General features: G+C 42.1%; 2 protein-coding genes across 3 annotated transcripts in view; one reads left to right on the top strand and one right to left on the bottom strand.

The window, feature by feature from the left end:
• The window catches only part of MRPL18 (mitochondrial ribosomal protein L18), a 643474-nt gene that overhangs the window by 193466 nt on the left and 425478 nt on the right, over positions 1-24530 (top strand). The window lies entirely within an intron of this gene.
• The window catches only part of UTRN (utrophin), a 386688-nt gene that overhangs the window by 343255 nt on the left and 18903 nt on the right, over positions 1-24530 (bottom strand). Inside the window, exon 1 of one of the 2 annotated variants that reach the window (XM_069786920.1) lies at positions 8154-8262. The exons of the other annotated variant lie outside the window; for it this stretch is intronic. Within the exon in view, the coding sequence (XP_069643021.1) occupies positions 8154-8247 (94 nt within the window). The 5' untranslated portion in view covers positions 8248-8262. Of the gene's footprint in view, positions 1-8153; positions 8263-24530 lie in introns of those variants that run through there. 2 annotated transcript variants of the gene reach the window in all.

The following is a 24530-nucleotide window of genomic DNA, read 5'->3' as shown; positions in this document are numbered from 1 at the left end:
CTAGCCAAATAGTCTCCTATAAATAGGAGCTCCTATAGATAAAGAGCGCCTTAACACTGTCAAAACAATAGCTAATTATTTACCTGTGATGACTCTGCTGTGTGTAATGTCCAAGGATATTCACTAGGACAATGCTATTAGAACACATAGGTTTTGCTACCATGACCTGACTCACCTTCTATCACTCCAGAAAGTGACATTTTTAAGGCATGCAGTTTTGTGTGTGCTGCAGAGGGGATGGGAGACAGGGCAGCATGCAAGAATAAGGAATGCCATGCCAGGACTTCAGCAAAAGGGGCTAGAAAAAATCCACTACTTCTGCTTATGCTGGCTGTAAACCAGTCTTACTGCTCCTGCGGGCTACTTCAGTTGATGCCATTAAAAACAAGAGCAGTGTTTACACACAGAGCAGCGGAACATTGCATTTGCTTAGGAGCTGACCAGGACCATTTCCAAGATGCTGCAAATATTTAATGCAAGTCTGCTTGCCTCAACATAGGTTTTGTTTGTGTTGGGTTTAGAGTCACACACCATTAAGGGAAGGTACGAGGAAACACTGTCAGCCAAACCTTGCTCCCACAAGCATTAGCATATTTGCTAAATCATGGTTTGAATTATTTTCAGATATACTTAAGTTTGTTTCAGACCAAGAGTCCATTTTTACCATCTGGAAATTTTTGCACCATAGGTTTTTAAGCTCATGCTCTTGCTGAGGGTTGACTACATGTGTCTGCCAAGAAAAGCCTGCTTTTCTCACAAAGAAAAGAACAATTCTATTTGAAGATATAATTTAAACAAGCAGGCTTTTTCATTCCCGTTGGGGGAGGAGGGCAAGGATTTGGGAACGAAGGCGTGAAGTTGAGCCTGGGAAGAAGTAGAAAGGTAGGGAGAAGGTGTTTTAGTTTTTATCTTTGTTTCTCACCATCCTATTCTAATTGTCAAAAAATAATTTAATTTTCCCCCAGTCAAGTCTGTTTTGCCCACGATCGAAATTGGTGAGCGATATCCCTGTTCTTATCTCAACCCATGAGCTCTTCCATCTTATTTTCTCCCCCTGTCCAGTGGAGGGGGGAATGAGGGAGCAGCTGGGTGGGCATCTGGCAGCCACAAAAGTCAACCCACCACATGGGTTGAACAGCAAACCTGTTTTGCAGAGTCAAAGACAATATTAACTGCAATAAGGCACATCTACTACAATTCATACAGGAAAAATCTTTCCCCTTAGCTCAGGGAAGAGGGTCAGATAAGATAGCAAACTAGTTTACATGGCCATAAAATAATTCCAGCTCAACTCCTGAGGGCAAACTCTTGAAGCTATTTTTATTGCTGTAAAAAAATAATAAAACACCCACAAAAACCAAACCACCAAATACATAAAAAAAACCAAACCAGAGAAACAAGATGGATGCTCTACATACAAGTGTATTATAGTATTGCACACTATCACTCATAAATCATTTAATTCTAACAACGAATGAAACAGCACTGTTTTCTGATACTAATCCATTGCCAAAATGAAATATCTCGAAAGGATAACATATCTTGCATTGTCAGCGATATCTTGGTTTCTGTTTCTATTGCAAAACCAATAAAATTACTTGGTTAAAACAAGCACTTTTTTTCCCCTTAGTCACTGATAAATTACTCAAAACCAAAAGCACCTCCAATAGAAGGCTGGCACTGTGCATTGAAGTGGGAATAACAAGCTGTTTGATTATTTTCCAGAATATACCACTTGACTATATTAAAGACAGGAATGAAACTACATCAGAATTAACTAAAAACACAAGAGGTATACTGCAATTGGTTTAATCCTGTCTAGGAATTAGCACTTGCAACTCTTGCTGCTAACATTAATTTTTGTTTAATCTGTTCTGTCCACAGGTCAAACAAAAAGGATTAAATACTTGCTTTCATTTAACTGCCCAGCACATCTACTACCTACTTACTACAGCAAAGCACACTATCAGTAAGTCATCATTTGGCACTGGAGTTCATCAACAACATTTTCTCTCATTTTTATTAAACTGAGAAATGAGCTTGATCATTGTGGGAGACTCTACACGCGTTCAAGATTACTAAACAAAAGGTTGAGGCATGTCCCCACAAGAAACTTACCTGTATAAACCACACTTGGAACCTTTTTTTTAAGCTACTGGAGTTACTGCTTGTAGATTACATAAGGAATGCTCACATGAGATTTCATGGCAACAGATACAGGAATGATGGAGAGACATCAGGTGACAGCATTTTCTGCCTTCATTTTACACAGTGCTAAGAATCCCAGCATAAAACCTTCAATCTCAAATTGTCACCAGCAAGCTGAAGCTTAAACCTTACTCGCTGAAGGGAAAACTACCACAAGAATTAGTAACAAATTACTCTGTCAAAAAAAATAATGCAAGACCTACATTATAGAAAATCAGAGAAAACGGATGCTATTTAGTTATACAGATTAGTTTTCAATATTCAATTCCAAGTTTGTATTTATTTCAGCAATTTAAAATGTCATAATCTTATTTATTTGCTTTTGCATTAGAAGTGGAGAAATAGCAACTAACTTTCTAAAAAGGGGTGTGCCTGACAAATTTGACAAAAATCTGTATACAGACCGTATATACGAGAAAGTAGCTTTAGAGGGGATCTATTGTTCTACTTCCAGAAAGTATCAACTTTATTATCTCTTTGCTACCTTAAAAGCAGCAGTGGAAATAAATGTTTTCCTTACATATAAAAAGACTCAGGTCACACAAGCCAAGTAAATATTGATTTTACTATAGCTGAGCTGGAAGCAGAAGTTAATTTCAATGGTCTACACAGAGCATTTTATGAATTGCTTTAAAAATATTTCGTGTTACAGGATATTAAACCAGCTAAGAACCTTTTAAAATAATCTGAAGCTTAAAATGATTAAGCTGTACAATTCTAACAGGGGAAAAGTATAGCTGAGAGAAAAAGAAGTGATATTAAAGGGTCTACTTCACCTGCTCAGGAAGCCCAGCAGGATGCTCTCTTTCAACCCAGGGCAAGCAATCCTGAATGAAGCCTTGGTGTCAGGGGACAGCGCAGGGACAACCCCACAAAAGCGCCGGGCTGGAACCAGGCACCACCACAAGAGGCAACAAGCAAGGACAGGACCTGCCTGGTCACCACACACTATTTCTTTAGGAAGTTAGCCTCATTGCTAAAAAACTTGATGCACTCCTCCTTCTAGCCAGTTTACCAGAACAATGGGAAATACGTGATCTCTGACATGGTCATGGTTCCAGTATCTGCCCAGTTCTCTTTGCATCCTAGGCATACAACTGAACATAGCATCTATATACTGTAAGTTAGTATATCTCAGGCCCTAATTTCAAGTTAATCAGATCCAGAACAGTTAAGCAAGCCTGAACAGTATTTTATCCCAATAAAGAGGAGATATTTCACAACCGCAGTACAAAATCCACACTGTAGGGAAATTTAGCAAGACTGATACAACCATCCTGCTTCCATCTGCACAAGTGATACTAAATGCTCTTTTAACTGTCAAATATTACAGAATGCTGTCAGTGCACACTGCTGCGTGCCAGGTTTCATATGGGCAGACACAAGGGGAAAGCTGTTGGCTGTCACCCCGCTCAGTACAGAAGTCAGCCACCACATTTCCGAATTTCCACAGAGAACCCTTGAACCGCTTGTTCGCTGCTTTTCTCAACGCTTAGACAGAAATTAATCTCGGCACGTAACAAGTGTCAGAGTACAAGGCATCTCCTTCCCCTGCAGCACAAGCGCAGTTTTTACCCACTGGAAGGATCAGCCAGGGAATTATTGCAATTCGCTTTCTCAGCCGCTCGCTTAGTGAAGATTAGAGCATGCTCCACCCAGACGCCACACAAATTAGGTCACATAGCAGACCGTACTGCGGCCAATTCCTGCCCTATTCATCAGGGCAGAGGGCAGGAAGCATATGGAGACCTCCAGTTAAGGGTCAGAACATTTCAGTGAAAACATAAAAGTGAACCAGCGGCAGATTATTCCCTGGCCAGAGGGAACGTGGTTTCTCCATATGGCAGAAGTGAGTCACAGGCACCACTCCATCCGACACAACGCAGAGGGGCACAGCCTGCATCCAGCAACAAAACACTCCCCTACAGTTTACAAAAGGGATGGTACTACAAAAAATATTTTCCATTTCCCCAGTATACATGTGCATGTAATAGTTTAATATACATAGGAAGAGTTTAAAAAAAAAAGTCCTTCAGAACCTTTAAAATCGGTTCACGTGAAGACCCAAAATGCAACTACGTCATATGATGTAATTACTAGGTAATCTGTTCCTATGCATTTCATCTACAACTATGCTGTATTTCAGAACACATCCTTCATCACCTGCTACCAAAAAGGAAATAGACCATTTTCATGTGTTTAAAGCCACAGCAGTTTCAAATCAAACAGATTTGAGGTCCAGCACAGCTCTACCAAGCAAACTAACCAATCCAGGGCTTACAGTAACATCAACAATACAGTAAATATTTCTACTATTGTAACAGCTTGTGGTCTCATGATTAATTTCAAGCTGCTATCAGTACATATATCTTGTGGGAACATAGATAAATTCCTTCCCACCTGAAAGGAAGCTTTTCATTTGTAGACTAGTGCTCCTGGGATTTCCAAAGGGAGGCTATTGGAGCAAGAAGGGAGACCCAAATGGTAACAGAAGCTAAATGCAGAGTTTCAGAAGATACTATCTTGAACTATCAGTTCGCAAAATGCCTTGGTCATGTCATTGCCATTATTTCCTACTGCTATGAAAAAAAAACCCCAACACTCCTTTTAATCACCAGGGTGGGGGCTGCACAACAATTAGCTCACACAATAAAATGTAAATTGAACTCTTTTGTTTCTGTTGACAACTGTATTAAAAAAATAGTATGTACTGGCATATTGCTAAGATGCTAACATAGATTATTCAATGACTGCAGAGTGCTTTATTGGCTTCAGGAGTTGACATTTTATAGAAACAGTGCCACAGAGCAACTCCTTTCAGAAGGTTTCACAGAACTGGCATCTTCTACCTCCTCAATATAAGGTAAGTAGCCTCCCCTCAAATGACAGGGTGACATCCATCTGGGTAATGAGGCAACTGAGGTAGGAAAAAAAAAATAAAGAATAATCACATCAAATACTGCTAGACCAGTAGAGTATGTATATATAAATACAAGTTCAAAATGGCCCAATAGTTTTCCTGGAACACTTTCAGAAGTTTTCTTGGAAGAATATAAATTATCTCCCATGACATGGAACAGCAATGAAGAAAAGAGCCCATTTGTTTGAACAGGTGAAGAAAGCACACAATCCCTTTTTTTTTTTTTCCCCTCCCAGATAAAGAGCCAGTTTTGGTTCCAGTTAGGCACCATGCAGCCTACCAGTGCCACCACACTCCCAGCACCTATCACTGACTTGAGAGCTTAAAAAAGTTAAGAGAGATTAGACATTTATAAAGAAGGACATCCCACTAGATGAGCTAAACTATTATTTAGTATGTTTTAGGCCATAAACCAATCTGACTAAACATGCTCATGTTGTTTAGGCTTCAGAGGACAGAAGAGCCTTACCCATTTTGGTTTCACCTAAAAACTAATTAATTTACATTCACATATTTTATCAGATATGAGCTTCAACCTCCCTTCCTCCAGCCCCCACCAATTCTCACAAGCAGCAGTCGACCAACAAAACCAAAGCTGCACCTCTGCCGACACTGCAACCTTCACAGGCCAAGAATCACCCCTAAACCTTCTAGCCAGAGAGCTGCATGCAAGGTGCTTCCTAAACCTCTCCCTGTTATTTACATTCTGGATTTGTGTGAAAAGCAAAGGACGTGAAGAAGAAACAATTACACACACACATACCCCTCCCAACTTTTCCACCCTTTTTTTCCTACTTCAGTATTTCCAGTACCACATCACTGAAAATTCTGTCCTCTCAAAGGCTTTTTTCCCCCCTCAGATTTAATTTTTTACCTTCAGTTTTTCTTTCTCTTGTTTTCCCTTCCATGCCTCTCACTTTCTACCTTTTTTCAGATTTTTTGCTCTCCTCTTGTCTGTGCGATTCCAACACAAGCCCTTCTAAGAAATATCCAAAGCCACAAGTGCCTCACAGCCTCCAAATACACAGTATTAAAAAAAAGAAAAAGAAAAAGAATGAGCAGATGGCAGTGAATTTGAGACTGTCACCCTCCTGGAAAGCAAATCTACAGTCCCACACTTTATGGAGAGTAACGAACATTATAATGCAAGGAATTTCCTGGAAAAATCCTGCTGCTTAAGAAAAATTATAATTGCAATATACCAGCCATGATATACATGCTTCTAAAAAACAGAGGGCTCTCAGCTCATGGGGAGTTAAACAGGCCTTAAGAAACAGTCAGTAAGCACTCTCTGCTCAATCATATAAAGCACCTGAGCAACCAAGTAGCTGCTACTCAACCAGGAGATTTACACCTTAGCCTAGGCCCAGTCAGGGCAGGCACCATCAGAGAAATCATCCATAGACATACAAACATCACCAAATATTATCTGTGTACACACACTGGCACTTATATATTAAAAACACCTGAAGGACTGAGACAGAAAACCTCAAAGAGATTGACCCCTCCCCCATTATGCCATAGATGAACATATTAGAGGTTTCACAACTAGTTTTCATCAGTTAATTGCATGACTGGTTATAACACTTGCCTCAAGTTTCTGCTCTTCTAAAACTACAACAATAAAAGAATAAAGGAAAAAAATTCCAAGAAATTGTCCTAAAAAACCCACACCAATACACACAGAGACAGAATAAACATTTTCCCTGAATGATGGCCAAGGTTAAAAAACCAAGCAAACTAATTTTCTCCTACTTCTAACTTTCCAAGAGTGATCAACTGCAGCTGTACCTCATTAGCAGGTTGAATACATGCAGATTTTGAAGAACACAAGATCTCTCTGACCTGTAGTTTAGTGAGGTCTCCAGAATCAGTCAAAAGCAACTCCACTCACATTACTGAGTTTTCTTGACAGTTTTGTCAGTTTTAACAGAGTTCAGACTGGGCCATAAAGGAAAAGGTTCTGCTCTCGACTAAACTGGCATATATCCAAATCCACCCTATTGTTCTAGAAGCAAACATCCATGAGATCAGAGTCCCTGCCCATCATTTATTCTAAAGTTAGCCATTACGCTTCTACATCTTAAGAGGATTTTTGTTTCTCTTTCTAAAAACCCATATTCAGACTCCAGCTTTGTACAAAAAAACCCACACCAAAAATCAAGTCAAATGGACCAAATTCTCTATTGATCAGCAGGTTCTGCATCCACGAAGTTCTGACACCAATTCATAAAATAATTGGCCCCCATTTGTCAATTACTGTACATAAACAGCAGATTCACAGGTACTAGGAATCCTCAAACTGCCTTTTCCATGCCACTGTACATTATTTGGCCCTGGTCACAAAACAATAGATTAGTCAATCCATGAAATTTCAATTGCGATGGGCAGGAAAGGATGGCAGAAAGAAAAGCAAAGAGAAACATCCCCAATTTTTTCTCCACCAAAGCACCCCTCCCCAACATATTCTTTCCAAATTACAGGAAATATTGCTCCCAAGAGATACCATCAAAGTGGAAAAAAACCCCAAAACTGTGAGGGGCAAAGGTACTGCCAGAAGTATGTACATTCAAAAGTCCCAGAAGACACAGTAAGCAGAACTGTAGAGAATCAAACCACAACTAAAGACTGGAATCATTGTAACTTAATGCATAATTTAAGAAAATTGGGGGCATTAAGACTTTCAGACAGAACAGCAATAAAACTAACACCATGAAAAAGACAACGTTATAGGTGAAAGGGAAGCCCGTGACACAAGCATTAGTTACGAAGAGGATCTTGCGGCTGTAGGTGTGATGCAGCCCGGGCTCACGCAGCATTTGCCATGGAGCAGTGCCACAGAAAACAGCCTTTCCCTGGACTGTTCCCTGCCATGCCTTCCACAACCTGCTCCTGTTAGAGTCGGTAAACTTGAACAAAGTTAAGAAAAGCAGCTTGCATCTGGTGTAGAAGATAAAAACAGACCCACACGGCTGGATGCTTTCATCCACCCCAGCCTTGAAAGCATAGGTAAGCATGCACTCACCCGGCAGAGGGGAAGAGGTCTGCCTGTCGGTATCCTGAGGCACAGCAACCTCGTACTTTTTCCACACAACTTTTGGGGCTGTTTGAACACTCATGATCAAGCTCACTCTTTGAAAAACAGGAAAGTGAAGATGCAGAGGAAGTACACGCTAGTACCCACGCAAGAACTGCATGCCGGGATTCGAGGGGGAGGGAAGCACTGGTTTTCCTCAGAGGGTTCGACACATTCAGCCACACAGTGACTGACAAAACCATTCAGGAAACAAACCTTTTAAAAGGCTGCGTGTAAACAAGTAACAGACTTCAAGCTAATTGAGGGTGGTTTTTTTTCCCTCTTTAAAAACAGATGAATACGCTGCTTTGCTACTCCTTATGAAAACAGAAGGACACTCCAGCTTTCAAAGCACCAGCAAGTTAAATTCCACATACGGAAAACAGGAAAGAAGGTGGCAATTTTCATCTTCTGTTCAAATCAACCTCTCTGGACAAATTCCCTACTCATTTTAAAAATCCTAAATATATTTAGCATTTACTTTGCAAAAAGCTTGCAGTATTACCATAACACCTCTTCCACACGTTCAATAGAATATGAAACCAGAACAACTCTGCAAAGTGAGCATTTGTATCTTTTAATGACCATTCAAAAGAGCACAAGAAAATTTTAACACAAGACTTCAGCATAAAAAGGAAGTTCTACAAATAAACCTCCATGTCAAAAATTACAAGCTCTGACTAGGCATGCCATTTCCATCGTGCAGTAATTCCAAACAAGACAGACCACAGCCCATAAAGCAGAAGATTAATAATGTAAGGCTATGATAGCATCAGAGTTATTTTACAAGTGGGCCTTTAAACTGTGTTTACCCCCAATACAGAAGGCGAATCCAATCCCCTGACCTTCAACATCCTGTTGCCAACTTTATAATAAAATTGAGAGGACTCCAAATTCTGTAGTTATGAAAGATGTGCAATCCAGATTACACGCTTTAGGATATTGAACTGTACAGAATTCCAATGGTCAGAAAAAAGTAATGCAAGAGGAGATTAACTATAACACAGATGTACAGGCACTATGACCGTAGAGGAGCTGTACACAAGAGAATTGGTTTCAAAAGCAGAAAGACACATGCTATTTGATTTGTCTGTCTCTTTGTATTATGCCATCAGACAACCGTTCTAAAAACAGCTCTCACCTCTTCATTAATATTCAGTTGGGACAGTTTACTGTGTCACATACCAGACAGACACTGGAGGGGGGGTAGGAATCAAGGTAAGATTTTTCTTCAAATTTCATTGGGGGAAGGAGTTGGTCTTATTTTGTTTTGTGGATTGGGGGATTTCTTCCAGTTTTAAGGATTCCTCAAAGCTGAAGCCTGAAAGACGCACACAAAAGGAACAAAAGAAGTTTAATTTCCACAAATGAAGACAACCATACATTCAGGGGGCTAAAGCAGACATTTGTATCCAAACATTTCTGTGGACCATGCAAACAAGAGCAAGGTGCAAATGTAATGACGTTTTAAAGCTAGTATTCCTATTTTAGAAACCAACAATGATGTATTTTGCCATAGCAAATACAAATATAAACCTTACCATGCCAAGCACTTCACAAGCACAAAACAAAAAGTCATTGCCAACTCTACCAAGCATACGATGACAGTTAGCAGGCAGCCACGCACATACACCAGAAGTCTTACCAACAGCGCCTGAACTCCCTTTTTCCAGGTCTTGATGAGACTGGTCTGCATTCCCTAATAGTGCTCCCCTGTTGATCCAATACCTCATCTCACCTTGGTCCCTGCCACTCCAAGATAAGGCCCATACACAAACAAATCAAGACTCTCTCCAGCAGACACCTGCCAAGACTGAAGGATACGTACAAATTTCAGGAGTTAGCTAGTTTGTTACAACACTTCTGGATTTCCCATTCCTCAAAGAAAAGGTGTGTCGTCAATGAGAGCGGTTAGAGAAACACCAGTCTCTCTGAGCCTCTGTCAGTCTCAAACTTCATTAGAGGGGCTGAGGGAAACCACTCATTCACCAGAGATCTTCCAGAGAACCTCAGCTCTCAAGCTCTGCCTGCTACCAGCAACTACCTCATGTACGTGAGAGAAACTGCTTTTATCTAGCAGCAAGTTTACTTTGAAAATTGAACAGTTCAGTAAGAATATACACTGAGAATATTTATTAACTTAATAAAGGGGGTTTATTTGTTTGGTTTTAATTTAATCATAGTGCATCTCTTGCCTAAATGGAGATAGAATTATTAACATTAATTAGTTTTGTGTCAGAACCCATCTGCAAAGAAGTTAGCTTTAGGATGGCAGGAATATTTTTTTTAAGCTAAATTTCAAAAAGCGAAGCTATGGCCTCTGCCAAAATCTGAAGTACTGGGTGTGAAATCCACGCATTAACCACAAGAGCTAATAAGCAAAAGAGAAATGGAAGCTTTTGGGGAAAGTAATCTTCAAAGAAGGCAAAAGAAGTTTCTTTGCTTTTTTAAATAAACGCAAGAATTCAACACACTAGCACACTCTCTACCCATAAACCACTTCATTCATTAGGAGAAGAAGATGGTCTTATTCCTACTACTACTGAATTCAATAGGCCATTTATTTAGCAGCTCTCTGACTGGAGTATGTGCTCCCTTTTATTCACTCCGGTGTTGAGAGCAGTAATCAAATTTTGTACATACCACTGGCTCTATTATAGTTCAACAGCAGCTGGCTGGTTGCCTAGTCTTCTTATCATCGTGCAAGATAAAAAAGACCAGCCAAACAGACCAGCTGAAACTACAGTGGGAAGACAGAAGTAGAGCGAAGCCTAAATAGAAGTCTAGTAAGTAGAAATCACGTGTTTTTATGCTTGCCCATGTATTACAAAGCACGGAAAAGAACAAGGCTAAGCTTAACACATGACAAGCTTACTTTAACAGTTATCAGAAGGACTGGAGCTTAGATAGCAACTCAGTCCTTGTAGAAGAGAAGGTCTGAATGCCACACTTCATACAAGAAACACTACCCATCAATAGCTCAGTCCACGCAGCAGGGAACAGTAAAGTGAAAAAGTATAGAGGTTGGGGAAAAAAGAGGGGGAAAAAAACCCCAGTATCCATTCATTTGAAGGTGAGCTCATAAATAGTTAAGATCACTTCTCTATCGCAGCCCCAGCACATATGAAGTCAGCACTGGTTCAAAGTAAAATTAAAGTTCACAGAGGCAAACAACAATGGTAGTGGAGGGCAACATCCTTTAATTATAAAAATGCCCTGTATGCAAGGCAGTCTAGAACAAGATTGGTTTCCATTTCTTCTTTGCCTTCTGGGAGCCTTCCAAGAGCCTTGAATGCCTTGAGTCTGAGAAGAGGAAACCGGCTTCTTTTTCACGGCCTCCCTCCTTGTAGCTTTGTTCCAAGTAGGCCCTGGTTAACCCTGCTCTGAACTTCTACTCTTCCAGACAAGTCCACAGAGAAAGGCTTGTTTTATGGAGGAGGAAAATTCTTATGGGAGCAGAACAAGGAGATACAGAGTTCCTCCTTCACTTTCCTTTTCCATCACGCACAAGCCAAGAGCCTTCTCCTTTCTAGAGGAGCAGCACACTCTTGCCGGGTTCCTGTGCCACCTCTCTAGCCCTACCCTTTATAACACTGCTATAACAGGCTTCTAGTTAAGTGCTTCTCATGCTGTGGGACATTAACACCCCATAATTTTGTTCAGGATATTTTATTTCACCACAACAACATGACAGGACTTTTTTTTGCTGGCCTGACAAACATGTTTTGAATTAGCAGACCACACAATGCTTGCTTGAGCAAGCAAACAAGAGAGCTTAGAGGGCAATGCTAAGGAGAAGGATGCTGGAAAGGCAATGACAGACTTAAACAGAAAGTAGCATTTCAAGTTCCTGTTGCATTTTGATGGGAACAGGTCATTAGTTCAACCCCTGCTTCCAGGAAACCCAAAGCAACTTCAGATGGATAACAAAGAGGTTTTAGCATTTCTATTGAAACCTACTTTCACACAACAGGTTCACATCAGCATAAAGCTTTCTCCTGGAGAGGGAAATAGCAGTACAGTACCTGCCCTCGCTACTGTGGAAGAGGAACAGTTTTCAGTAGGGCAGCTGCTGGAGCACTGCAGTACAGATAACACACAGATACTCTCTCAGTGCTCACACAAGCAGCTCCAACAGCAAACCCTTCCAGCACGCAGTGCTTCAGCCATGCTGCACTTGACACACATGGTTCTTGTAAAACTCTGTGGCTGCTGCAAATAACCAACTGACTCATCCTGCAAAGAAATAACGGCAGCAACTGTAGATAAATTGTGATACCTTTCAGGAATCTCCACAGTTTTAGTTACTCTTTTTCCAAAGTTCTTCTTTTATCTTGGGGGGAGGGAGGGGAAATCCCTTTTTTCTTTTGTATAGATACTGAAGGGACTATTTTGAATGTAAATACTGAGAAAACCTGTGGAGCTCATTATTATTCCAAAGGTGTTGTTTACATTCTAGTCATACCTGTGAAACCCAACCATGACACACAACCAGTACCCCCCTTTCACAAAACATCCTGGGCCACCCATTTCCAGCAGCCCAGAGGAGTGACAGCAGGTCCACAGGTGATGTAGGAGCCTTCTGCATTTTGCTTCTCCTTTAAGAGTGCTGCTGAGCACTTGTCTTCCAAAACAAGGTTCCTGCCCATTTACAGGCACCTTTAATAAAATAAATCCTGATCAATATATAATAGATGCACGGCTCAACACTTGTATGTCTGTATGCTGGGGCGTAACATGTATTTCAGCAGGAGCCCTGCGCTGAACCCCGAGTGGCAGCGTGCAAACCCAAGCACAGGAGAGCGACCATCACTTCTGCTGCCCTGGCCTCTCCAAGCAGCCATCCCGGTGGTTTACAGTTCTCAATACCGTCTGCCTTGGCAGCAGGCATTGCCCTGCTGTAGCAGGACAGACCGAGGACCCTGGGTTCAGCCCGGTGGTGAAGCGGCTGTGAGAGCTGCTGGTGGGCAACTCCACCCAGGACAGAGCACTGCCTTCAGCACACGCTGCAGCATCGGGACCTGCTGCAGGAAAAGGCACTGCCTCCAAAACACATCTCGCTCCCCTGCCCTCCATGTGCCAGGACACAACCCAAAGCTTGGGAAGCAATGGCTTAGGCAAGCTTATGAATAAGACAATTTACTTGTACCTTCTCCTGTCACTCATTTTGTAAACGTCAGTTTGTTGCCTCCAAGAACAGAAACACCTCAAAGATTCCTTCTAAATTGCACATGAATTTTTCCTTAGAAAGTGTCTTCTGATACATTCCATTCAAACTAGAAGATGTAGGTGGGAGGAATGGGAAACCTATAGGATCTCATTCTTAATTGCAGTTATGTAGGTGGTTTAATTTCGAACGCACTTCCATAGCTATCCATTCTGGCTTGTTAGTTAAACATATTTCTGCTAACAGAAATACACGCCAGGATACATGCTGATAAAGAATAAGAACGGTCCCATTAACACCAGAAGAGCAACTCAGAGCACTCCGAAGCCTGTATGTCAATGTATCAAATACTCAGAGCCCCACAGGAGACATCTCCTGCGTGGAAGGAGTCTCTGCTGCTGTAGCTGGTGGACAGGGAGGAAAAGTACTAACCCACTAACCACCTTCTAACTTTAGGTACCACAAAATGGGACGAAGAAGGCGCTAAAAGCTCTAGATGCAACCATCCTGCCCACTTCAGATACACGTATATAGACACACACACGTGCTATATACATACTCTGAACAGCAACAGACTTTACTAAGGCAACAGAAGCAGCTCTCCCCACACAGACCAAGCAGGGCTGTGCAGAGGTGTTGGAGTTTGCCTCAGGCTGGGCAGATGCAAAGCACAGTTCACGACAAAGCCTGGAGAGCAGCTCTGGAGCAAGCACACAGCCCTCTGCTTGCCAAAGCCTTCAGGCATTTGCTGAGGATGCCTCTAGCACCTAGTGCTGCAGCCATGGCCTTCATCCTGAAAGCTAAAACCCTCGTCTCCTACCACGGAGGGAGATGGAGGGGAGATAAATCACAGTTAAATTTATCACAGGCACATTTCAACAGTGGCACAGTCAGAGCGATGACTGAGGCATTAGTAGTTAGCAGAGTGCCAACAACTGCAGCTTCAAACTTCTGGAAGTTTGGGGTTTTTAATGCCCTGTGACAATGCATGGGTGGTCAGATAACACCCTCCAAGACATTAACTTTTCAGCCGTACCATTCAGAGCACACTATTTATTTGTGTACCGCCACTGAGCTGTCACAAGTATACATATTTATTACCGGTCTTTTTAAAATTAGCATTAAATTTCTCCCACCCAGACAGCCTACTTCCCATTTGCAACAGTGTATTTTATTCATCCTTTTCCAAAACAAAAAGCCACAGAGAGCAGAAAAGGGGCACAGCATTGTGCAGAGCTGCTCTGCCTTCTGCAGGAACTGTTAACAAAGTCCTCTGAACTTCCCACAGTCACCATGCTGGGGATGGGGAGTTTTGCTCACCAGGGAAAGAGGGATCCGCGCAAAGCCTGCATGAGGAGCCCCAAGTCCCCCCACATTCCTTCCTTGAACACCAAGAGTACTGTAGAGAGCTCCCTAAGCTAAACAGGCTGTCTTTTCCTAGTCTAGAAAGCTAAAAGTCAGTAAGAAACTAATCGGAGGCACCCTAAAAGTAAGAAGAAAAAAAGTCTGTTCCCTATGGCTATATAGCTGACTGCAGCCAGCTCAGGGAGAACCTTCCTGTAAGCAGCTTCTTGGCCATTAGGACATTTTGGCAAATATACGTGAGAAGTTTGACTCATTTGTGCTGCCTGGAGTTAGTCTTTTAAGAATAAATACAGCAACTACAGAGAGAGGACAGCGTTACACGTCCAACACAAATGCATCTCCCGTTAAACTCTCCACTCCCCAGAGGATAAACCTGTCTCCTGCCAAGGACCCAAAGTAAGCAACCCTCTTTCTGAAACACCCTTGCTGTTATCAGAGTCAAAAAAAAAAACCCAAAACATGCGTACTCAGCTGGGCACTGAAGGCCGCGCTGGGTGTGCAGGACCTGGCACAGTGACGCAGCACAGAGCCCGGGTGCGCGCACCCAGCCCAGGGTCCCGGAGCTGCACTGCAGCCCCTGGGGACCACGCGCTGCTCAGCCTGATGAGAGCGGGTGCCGCACTGTTCCTTCTCCTGCACAATGCCACAGCCACGCCTCGAAATTTTTCCAACTACAGAAAACCCATCTTAAAATTACCTACTCTGCTGCCACAGTATGAGACTTTACTTTCATGAAAGACCCCTTTACCAGAAGAAAAAAAACACCCAACTCCCCCCAAAAAACATATGCTCCAGCTCAATCCGCTTTAAAGCCTCCAGCTAACTGCAGACTTACTATACCTCAAGTTAATTTGTCCCAATAGTTAAATTGCACTCGCTGCTAAAAGCTTACACACCACTTCACAATCTTTAGCCATCTCTTTTAAACAGCTACAAATTGCAAATCACCCGGTGTTTGTTTAAGGTTGCCAAGACTGCAACAAGGCCAGAGAGTATATTTCAATAGATAAGCCAACATCAGTTGTTTTGGTACGTATAACACCCTACAAAGACTGTATTAAAAAAAAATAAAATCGTTGCATCAGTTGTCAGCTACTAGAAGTGCATCATTAAAACTATTGTTAAAATTAATGGCTGCCTTCTTCCCCTCCCTCACCAGTTAGCATAGCAAGAAAAAGGGTGAGGTAAAATCATGTCCTTTGTTAAGTATTGAACCTACTGGAACCTGCAAAATAACTGATTATTAAACTAGTCTAAGGCTGAGGTCAGTTTACAGAGGACCATCACACAGCAGCTATGGCAACACAGAGTCACCACGCTGTGCTGCCAACTAGCAATGGGATTCAGATAAGAACAAAAAGCAAAGAAACAAACAGCATCAACCTGCTTTCTTAGGGCCACAGAAGCAGAATTAAAGCTCTCAGAGGGAGGGCTCTTCAGTTTAGCATAGCATTTCTGTGTATCAAGGGACTAGGGACAGAAAAGACTTAGGCCATGTGCTTTGTCTCTTTTCCAAACTGAACCATTATCTAGAGGGAGAAAAGACCCATACAGCTAAACACACATAAAAAAAAGCCCCAACCGTCTCTAAAAGTAACCGTACATGCACACTCATAAGCAGAGATCCAACACCAGTGAAAAGATAGGTGCGCATCCTTTCCCAAATGAAGCACACCTTCTCAAGCCACCTGCCCAGGTTCCCCAGCAGAGGCTGGGGACCAGCCCACACATCAGCTGAAGGGGTTAAGTAATAGCTGCGTTAACAGGCACATCACTCAGCTCCACCCTAGCTAAGGAAGGCTCACACAAACCACCAGTGTGTGCCACCAGTGGAGACGTGGTGACAAGAGGACTAGGCAGGGGCAAGCAGCTGAGGGGTAGTAACTGATTCAATTTTGCGAGCCAGCAAAAGGTTACGTGTTTACACCCTCACTTGTTTTCAAGAAATTTTCAGCAAGCTTTCTGTGCATATCCTTTGCAGGCTTCTGCCAGGTCAAATGGAAAACACTGGGCTCAGTGATTTAAGCTCAAGTGTGTGGAGGAGTAATTACCAAAGCTCTGCTGGACAGAAGGATTGCATTCTTTTGTTCTTCAAATGCCACCACCCACTAAGATACCATAATAAAACTCCCAGAAACCTTCTAAGCAAAGCCAGCATACACTGTAGAGAAGTTAGCCTGCGATTACACAGTACCCATCTCAAAAACACCATCTGTATCTCTTGAAGTACTATGGTACAATGATGAACTCTGCTATTGCTGCCACCACCAGTATGGCTTTTGTCACCAACATAACTGTTAGTTGAATTTAAAGCTTAAATCCTGTGAAGGCTGAGATAGAGGCCACAGGTACAGTAAGTTCCAAGATATCTTCCCGTGCAAGACTGACTGGCAAATCACACAGTCCCAGGCCAGAAAAATGAAGCCACAAGACACAATTCCTGCTTTGCAATTACTGTGATGCAACACATGCAGCACAGCATTCCTGCATAAATACTTAATGTATAACGATACACGTTTACTAGCTGATTTTAAAGCTATTTGAGGGTTAAACACAGATGCACACACTATACTAACAAAGTTATTGGTCACCCTACCAAAGCATCACACCTTAAACTTGGAGTGTGAGCAGGCGCACAGTCTCATCCATGCTCTCAACAGCAGCTTGTCTGCTATTCATCCCTCCCATTTTATACTATCAGTTATGAAGCCATCTGACTCTTACTGCAACAACCTTGCAACAGGCTCAATAAAATTTTGCATTACTTTGACAAAAAACATTTTAAAGCTGAAGCCTTTAAATTCAAAGGGAAAAGAGCAAATTCTTAAGTGTCTTACCCCTCCTGTTTGACTAAACAATGACTGCTTTCACGTATTTTAAAAATATCTATATAGTGAGTACGCTCATGATTATGAGTACACGAGTATGTAATATAAGTAACTTTGAAGAAAAGTTTTTACACCAACGTGGATAGATTGAGATTCTGAAACACCACACACCATCCTGTGTGTTTGGGACCCTCACTCCATTCAGCAGTTGGGCTTTTATAACCCCACAATCTCTCTAGCATGCAAAGCAAAGCACTCCGAATGGCACACCATGTTTGCCAGTCTGATCCTTACTTTGTCTTGTCTTCCTAAGCTTGTTTAGAGGTGTACTGTTTTAAAAGTCTTTATAGGCTGGTAAAACTCCAATACAAATAAAGGAGAAGGAGAACAACAAAACACAGAAACAAGTTGCATGGCAGTTGTAATTCACTCAAACACACAAGTGTGCAGCCCTCCAGGCTCTTTTGTTACTCTGCCTTCAGCTTGCCCTAAATTTGAGCACTTCTCTATAACACCTATATTCAACCAGGCGTCAGACTGTGATCATTACAATAATTTAATAGCTAACTGTAGTATTCCCACAGTAATATAGTCATATAAACTTCTCTATTATTTATGCAGTTCCCTCATTCTAACTGTATGAATGAAGCATTATAAAACTTCATTGCTGCTTTGCTTTTTTTTTTTAATTTTGTACCATGATGATAGAATTAATCCTTTTTTTGTGTTTGTTTTCTTTAATCTGATTGTAGGTGCTTTTGTTTGTTTGATTTTTAAAAATCACTTTGAGCTCTGACACATTCTACTCCCTGTAACAAAGCTCGTCTCAAAAAAATCACTTTCTAATCACAAAAGTACTTCAGCCACAGAAAAAAGCCAAACCCCCATTACATATTATCTTCATAAACATGTTGGGGAAAAAAAAAGGGGATCCCCACAATAAAGACCTTTACAGCTTAGATTGCAAGATAAGCAAGGCAGTTTAGGAGAAGGGTGGCAAGGTTCAGAAACAGAACTTCATACAGATGCAATTAAATTGTTTGCAATGTTACTTAATAACATAAAAAAACCAGCAACTATCTACCTTTGGTAAAACTTGCGTTACTGAGTGTATGCAAGGCCCTGGGTCATTGAAAAGTAGCTCTAGGGTAGATGCAGCCAAATGACCACAAAGTCAAGAAGCTACACTACCCAGCAGTTTTTAGAAATCTGCTTTAACCCTAAATCCTTTACATCCAAATAACTGGCCCCAGCCTTGCTGTTCTCCACCACCTATCTTTCTCCCCACTTGCCTCCATATACTCAATTACTCCTCCTGCAAACAACAAAAACCTCACTACTGTTAAGAAAAAAAAAAAAAAAAAATCAGCTCTCAAAGCAAATCACAAGACAGTTCATTCAGTCTTCTCACTCCCACATGATCATCAGGTGCTGTCACAGTAACCATCTTGTACCTCCCATTCCACCATAATTCCACTTCACCTTCTTTGCCTTGTTCTACCCCTGAGCTACACAGCTCTTAATCAGTTTTTTGACCCTCCATCAGGAGGGTCAAAATCAATGAGGCAGGCCAGTTCATTGCATCCCAGTACAATCCCAGCAAAGCGAGCATAAATCCCTACCAACATCAAAAGTAAATACTGCACACCCCTCATTTTGTCTCTTGCATGCAAGATCAGGCAGCTGGGACGGAGGAGCAGCAGAGAACAGGACAAGCCCAGGGTCAGCACCAGGTGTGACCACCGAACTGCTCCCACCAGCACACAAAAGCAGGTACTGGCAAACACGAGGGGGGAGAACATTGTCACAACGGATCTAATGTGTACGTGTCCTCTGATGGCATTTCAGCAGCCAGCGAGACCATGACTCACAGCCACCCCCGACACAAGGTTTCTGGCTAAGCCCAGCTCGGCCACAGAAGAGCTTTGCCAGCTCTGTCTGACAAACAAGCCCAGAGAAGTGCCCAGGGCCTGACCCAGCCCTTGCTGCCTTCCCTGAGAACCAGCTGGAATTGCTCCAACACATTTCAAACTCTGTATTTCAGTATTCGGTAGAGGAGGAGGAGGACAGTACAAGGATATGTGTCCACCTGTAGACAGCAAGAAATTTGTGACTACTACAGGAACAGCCAGAGCTCCTCTCAGCTACCATCATGACCACTCATTCAATTCCCCACACCCTCAAGAGCCAGTTCCGACCAAAAACACCAAGGGCACTCTAATGATGGAGTTGGTTTGCCATTTGTTCCGCTGCTTCAGAAAACCAGTCTCAACAATAGTCTACTTCCAAACTAAAACCACTGCTCCAACCAGGACATCTGCTGGGAAGCCGTGCTGGGGCAGTGGTGACGACAGGAGGGAATTCCTCACGTCTCGCTCCTGAGCCACAGCCTCTAGCTGCAACCCATCCCGTGGCCCACCTGTCCCTCAAAGCCAAAGGATGGATCACAGACACAGTGAGCAGACCGCAGAGCTTATTTGTATGTTTTCCCTTCCCCTAAATCCCACCTTCTGTTACAGAACAGGAGAGCCATGAGATTTTTTATGATTTGGGAGGATACAAGGCAGGAAGGTTCCAGCAGCAGCAGCAATCCCAAAACCACACAGGGCTCGGGAGGTGGAAATGGAGAAGGTGAGGGCTTCCAATCCAGCCCACCACTTACAGAAATTATACAGGGCTCCTGCGGGAATCAGAAGTTTCACAGCTTCAGCCAGGCTTCTTTCTGAAGGTAAAAAGGTCAAACTTTATAATCAAGCTTCATGGCTAATACCACTATAAAAAATAAGGAAGTTTCCATTTCATCTGCTTCAACTTGCTCTGCCCCAGAGGTTCCCACTCCAGCATGCTGGCAGTTGTCTATAATCACAGCCAGCTGCAACAGGCTTTCTTCACTATCAGTAAAAAATTAAACAGATATTAAATTCCACTCTAAAAAATGCTGTATCATCCTAGAAAAAAAGAAGAAAAAAAACCAGCACACATCAGGATAACCTTAGAAAGGCTTGGTAAATGTTGCAAGTACAAAATAACAATCTCACCCACAACTTCACTGAAATGCAGCAGAAGTGTTTCAGCCCTGTCCACCTGAGCAGAAGTTCTCCGAAGTTATTTTGGAGTAAGCCAAGTGTCTTTTAACATAACCCAGGTTAGAAAACATGCATTGCCAAGGTCCCCTCCATCCAAAGATCTTCTAGACAGCATCACTGTAATATCCTATTACCTTCCAACTAAGCTCTGTAGAGAGTTTAGCCCTCTAGAGTCAAGTCTCTCCTCCCCTTCTAGCACCGGAACAGCACAAACAGCAGCAAATGATAGACAAGGAAGGAGGGGGAGGGAGGGATCACCACACATACACATCCCTTGTGTCTATATACAAAATCCATTACAAAAGTGGAAGCTAGGCAGACTAGAGCAACTGTGTGTCTCATGTTTGTATTAACAAGTTATTGCCAGACCTCTGAATAGGATTTATGAACAATGCATGCAGGAAATGGAAGAAAAAAATCATAAAGCAAATATCTCTTGTCAAAAAAGCTGGGCACATGGTGGTGAACTTACAACACAGTACAAACAAAAACCACAAGGAAACCATATACGTGATGCTTAAAGGCTGAGTTAAGTTTTGATTTCAACAAAGCCAAACTCACAGGAGCAAGCCCAGCACAGCCACCAGCACAGAACTGCACAAGCCTCCCCAGCTGGGTGGGGACATCTTGCTGAGAGTGAAACTAAGATTTTCCAGCAAGTTGATGAAATCACCACTATCCTTGCTCATTCAGTTGAGCAATTCAAACACAACTTTCACACTCGCATACACAGGTAAGAAAGTACACAGACAACAAAGGAGATGGAAACATACAGAAGGACAGGAAAACATAGCTAGGAATTTCCAAATTCAGACCCTGACCATCAGATGAGATGTAGTGACCAAGTAGAAAAACAATTACCAGCTTTTCGTCAGCAGAGTTGGAAGGAAGTGGTGAATCTACCTGCACCTCCAGAGTTCAGATGCAAATGTCCAGACATTGCACATATAAAAAACCGATGGATGTTAGAAAATGAAGACACCCATAAGAAACCTTGGGAATTAACCTTACCAAGCATGCAGAGTAACTGAATTCAACACCCATGAATAGTTATGAGAAGTGTTTGAGATTGCTTTTCATTTGAGATATCAGAGCTGGCCACAAAAAGGGGGTGGCAGGGAAGCAGGAAAGAAGTGGAAATAAATATTGTTCCACTGAGACTGGATATCTGAATTCCCTCAGTTGTTTGCCCAAGATGCACTTTTCCTTGTCTGTACCTACTCCATGAAGCCTCTGACCACTTGAAGCTAGCATTCAGCAGCAAGAACATCCTCTGTCTGCCACTTCTGAATCTCTCTCCCTCCTTATGAGCATTTTTCTGGAAGACTCAGAATATTTACCTTTAGCTCAGTTACAGCATTGCTTTTTAAAAATAAGTGAATAAGCAAGAATACATATTCTCCACATCACATTCATTCTGGAGGAAAACATTCCAGTGACAACCTACAGAACTACCACTCAACTCCAAAAGTAAGTTCTGGGGAGAGGGAAAAAAAAAATAAAAATAAAAATAAATCAGAGGACCTTAGGGCAGCGTGCAACAATTCTTATACCAAATCTCAGATAGGTTTCTATTAATTGTTATAATTCAAGATTTAACAGTCATGTCTCCTATATCCCCCAATGCCCAGGAACCCCCTGCACAGTCTGGATGTGCCATCCCTTAAGAGTGGTCCAGCTGTGTCAATGATGCGCCTCTGAGCACGCACACACATGCTTGTTGCTGGCTCCCTCCGAGACACCCTTGCTAGCAGGGGATAACTCGAGCTGGGGTGGAAAAGCTGCCTCCGCCACCAGCCGGGGGGGGGGGAGGTCAGGTTGCAAGAACTCCCACCCCAACATGTGATGGAAGAAACACAGACACGTGCTTTAGTACGAACTGAGGATTTACCATCCTCCCAAGCAACCAACTGGAAACACCTCATTAAAGACAGACTTCTAAATCTCAGATTCATACACCACCGTATAATTATTCTCAAGTTGAAAGGGTTGCATAATTTCTCAGGAATTTCACCATTTCCAAATGGAAGTCCCAGAAGGGAAAATATATATAGGTCTACATAGATATATGTGTGCACAGGCCTATACATCTACATATAACTCTGTCTCTCTTATCTTTAAGCATACACAACAAAGATGACAAAACCCCAACCCCACCCCAGTGCATCTTGTTCACTTAAAAAACACTGCCTTGTTTTGCAGCTGTGCTTTCGTACATCAGGAAGAAACACCCAAGCTGGAGGTGCATAATTACATTTCTATTTACTTTACCATTTAGTTTATGAGGGGGAGGGGCAGGAACAGGAGCATTTCTTAAAATATGTCATTCCCTGAGGGCTCAAACTCATGAAACATGTTTTTTCAGAAACAGTCTTTTCTTCCCTGGAACTCTCACATCTCCATTCCCCGACCCTCACAATAACTTCAGTGGGTACAACCCATCACCTTGCTTATCCCAGACTAACGGATGTAGTATTCGGTATTTTATTTGAGCTGGTTTTGCCACGTAACAGAAATCTTGTTGCCTTTCTCTCGAAGTTAGTCACGGGTGACACCTACCTACACAGTTACTAGTTATAACAAAAAACAAGTTATAGGAGCATACTAATCTTTGAAAGCTCTACCTTCTTTCAACTTTGAAGGCATTAGTCCACATCTGCAGTGAGAAAACAGAGAAAAGAGCAGGAAGTCAGGGTAAGCTTTTTTGTTTGTTTTCTTTTACAATTTGTTTGTTTTCTTGAAGAAGAGTAGGCTATAGTGCTAAAGATCAAGGCTGATCTTCCTGGATCTTGATACTTCCCTGACAAAGGCACAGATCCAAGTTATAGATAACCTGAACATTACATGCATCTGTCAAGTCCAGGGTGTGTGACAATCAACAGTGCAGAAGAGAGGCAAAGACAACACCAATTTTACAGTTTTCCCTTCTGATTAAGAGAAAAGGAAAAAAACACTATTCTGCAGTATAAACAGGCCTCATCTGCAGAGAAAACAATTCATTAAAATCACTAGCTACTGTTGTGATATGGTGACCCAAAATTATAATTATAGCATAAAGAAGTCTTTAGCACTTCAAATGTCAGCTGGATGCGCATCCTAAGGACCACCCTCCGTTAATAGGATAAAAGATCCATTTGATAGGGCAGCTCTGATGTTAGGTTGAAAAACATAGTCAAGAGAAATGTTAAACCTTTGAAATATACAGGATCATTCACTAAAGGAACCCAAGACACAGCACTCTGAGTGGCAACAGGAGAGATGAACCACTGCAAGCAGTCGGCTCTACTGTCAGATGGCAACACAACTGAAATGAGGAGGTTTTTAAAGCAACTCAGTGGCCCAAGAAATTCCACCAACTGCAAACCAAGTTCAGGAGAACTAAACACATGGAAAGTTACAGCTGCTTCTTTACTCTTATCTCTCAGCAGAAATAACTGTAAGAAATAAGAAGGGGGGAGGGAAGGACAAAGTAGTAGAGGGATTGAAGAACACCACACAAGAAAAAAAAACCAACCATACTAAAATTCAGTACCTAGATTAGACTTAACTACAAAACAAAATCAAGGTGGTTCTTAAACAATAAAGTGGATCCAAATTTATTAGCAGGTATTTTAAACACACTACAAGCACACAGCTTCTACCAGCCAGTTCCATCACCCAATACCTGCTAGACACAACAGCTTACTAAACGCTTTGTACGTTATGTGTAGAAACTGGGGGTGGGTGGGGAGGGTGGGTGTCTCCACCATTGTGTTTTTATATTAAGTTGGAAGAGGCTTCTAGGGCATTTCAAGCATTTCCACCTACTCCCCATTTTTATGCATCAACACTGGTCCTGGTGTGCTAGAAAGCTTGCCGAGAAGTCATCTCTTGGGGTTAA

Source organism: Haliaeetus albicilla, chromosome 7 (assembly GCF_947461875.1).
Source record: "Haliaeetus albicilla chromosome 7, bHalAlb1.1, whole genome shotgun sequence".
Taxonomy (NCBI): domain Eukaryota; kingdom Metazoa; phylum Chordata; class Aves; order Accipitriformes; family Accipitridae; genus Haliaeetus; species Haliaeetus albicilla.
Note: the sequence above shows the minus strand (reverse complement) of the source record. Positions and strands in the feature narration are given on the sequence as shown.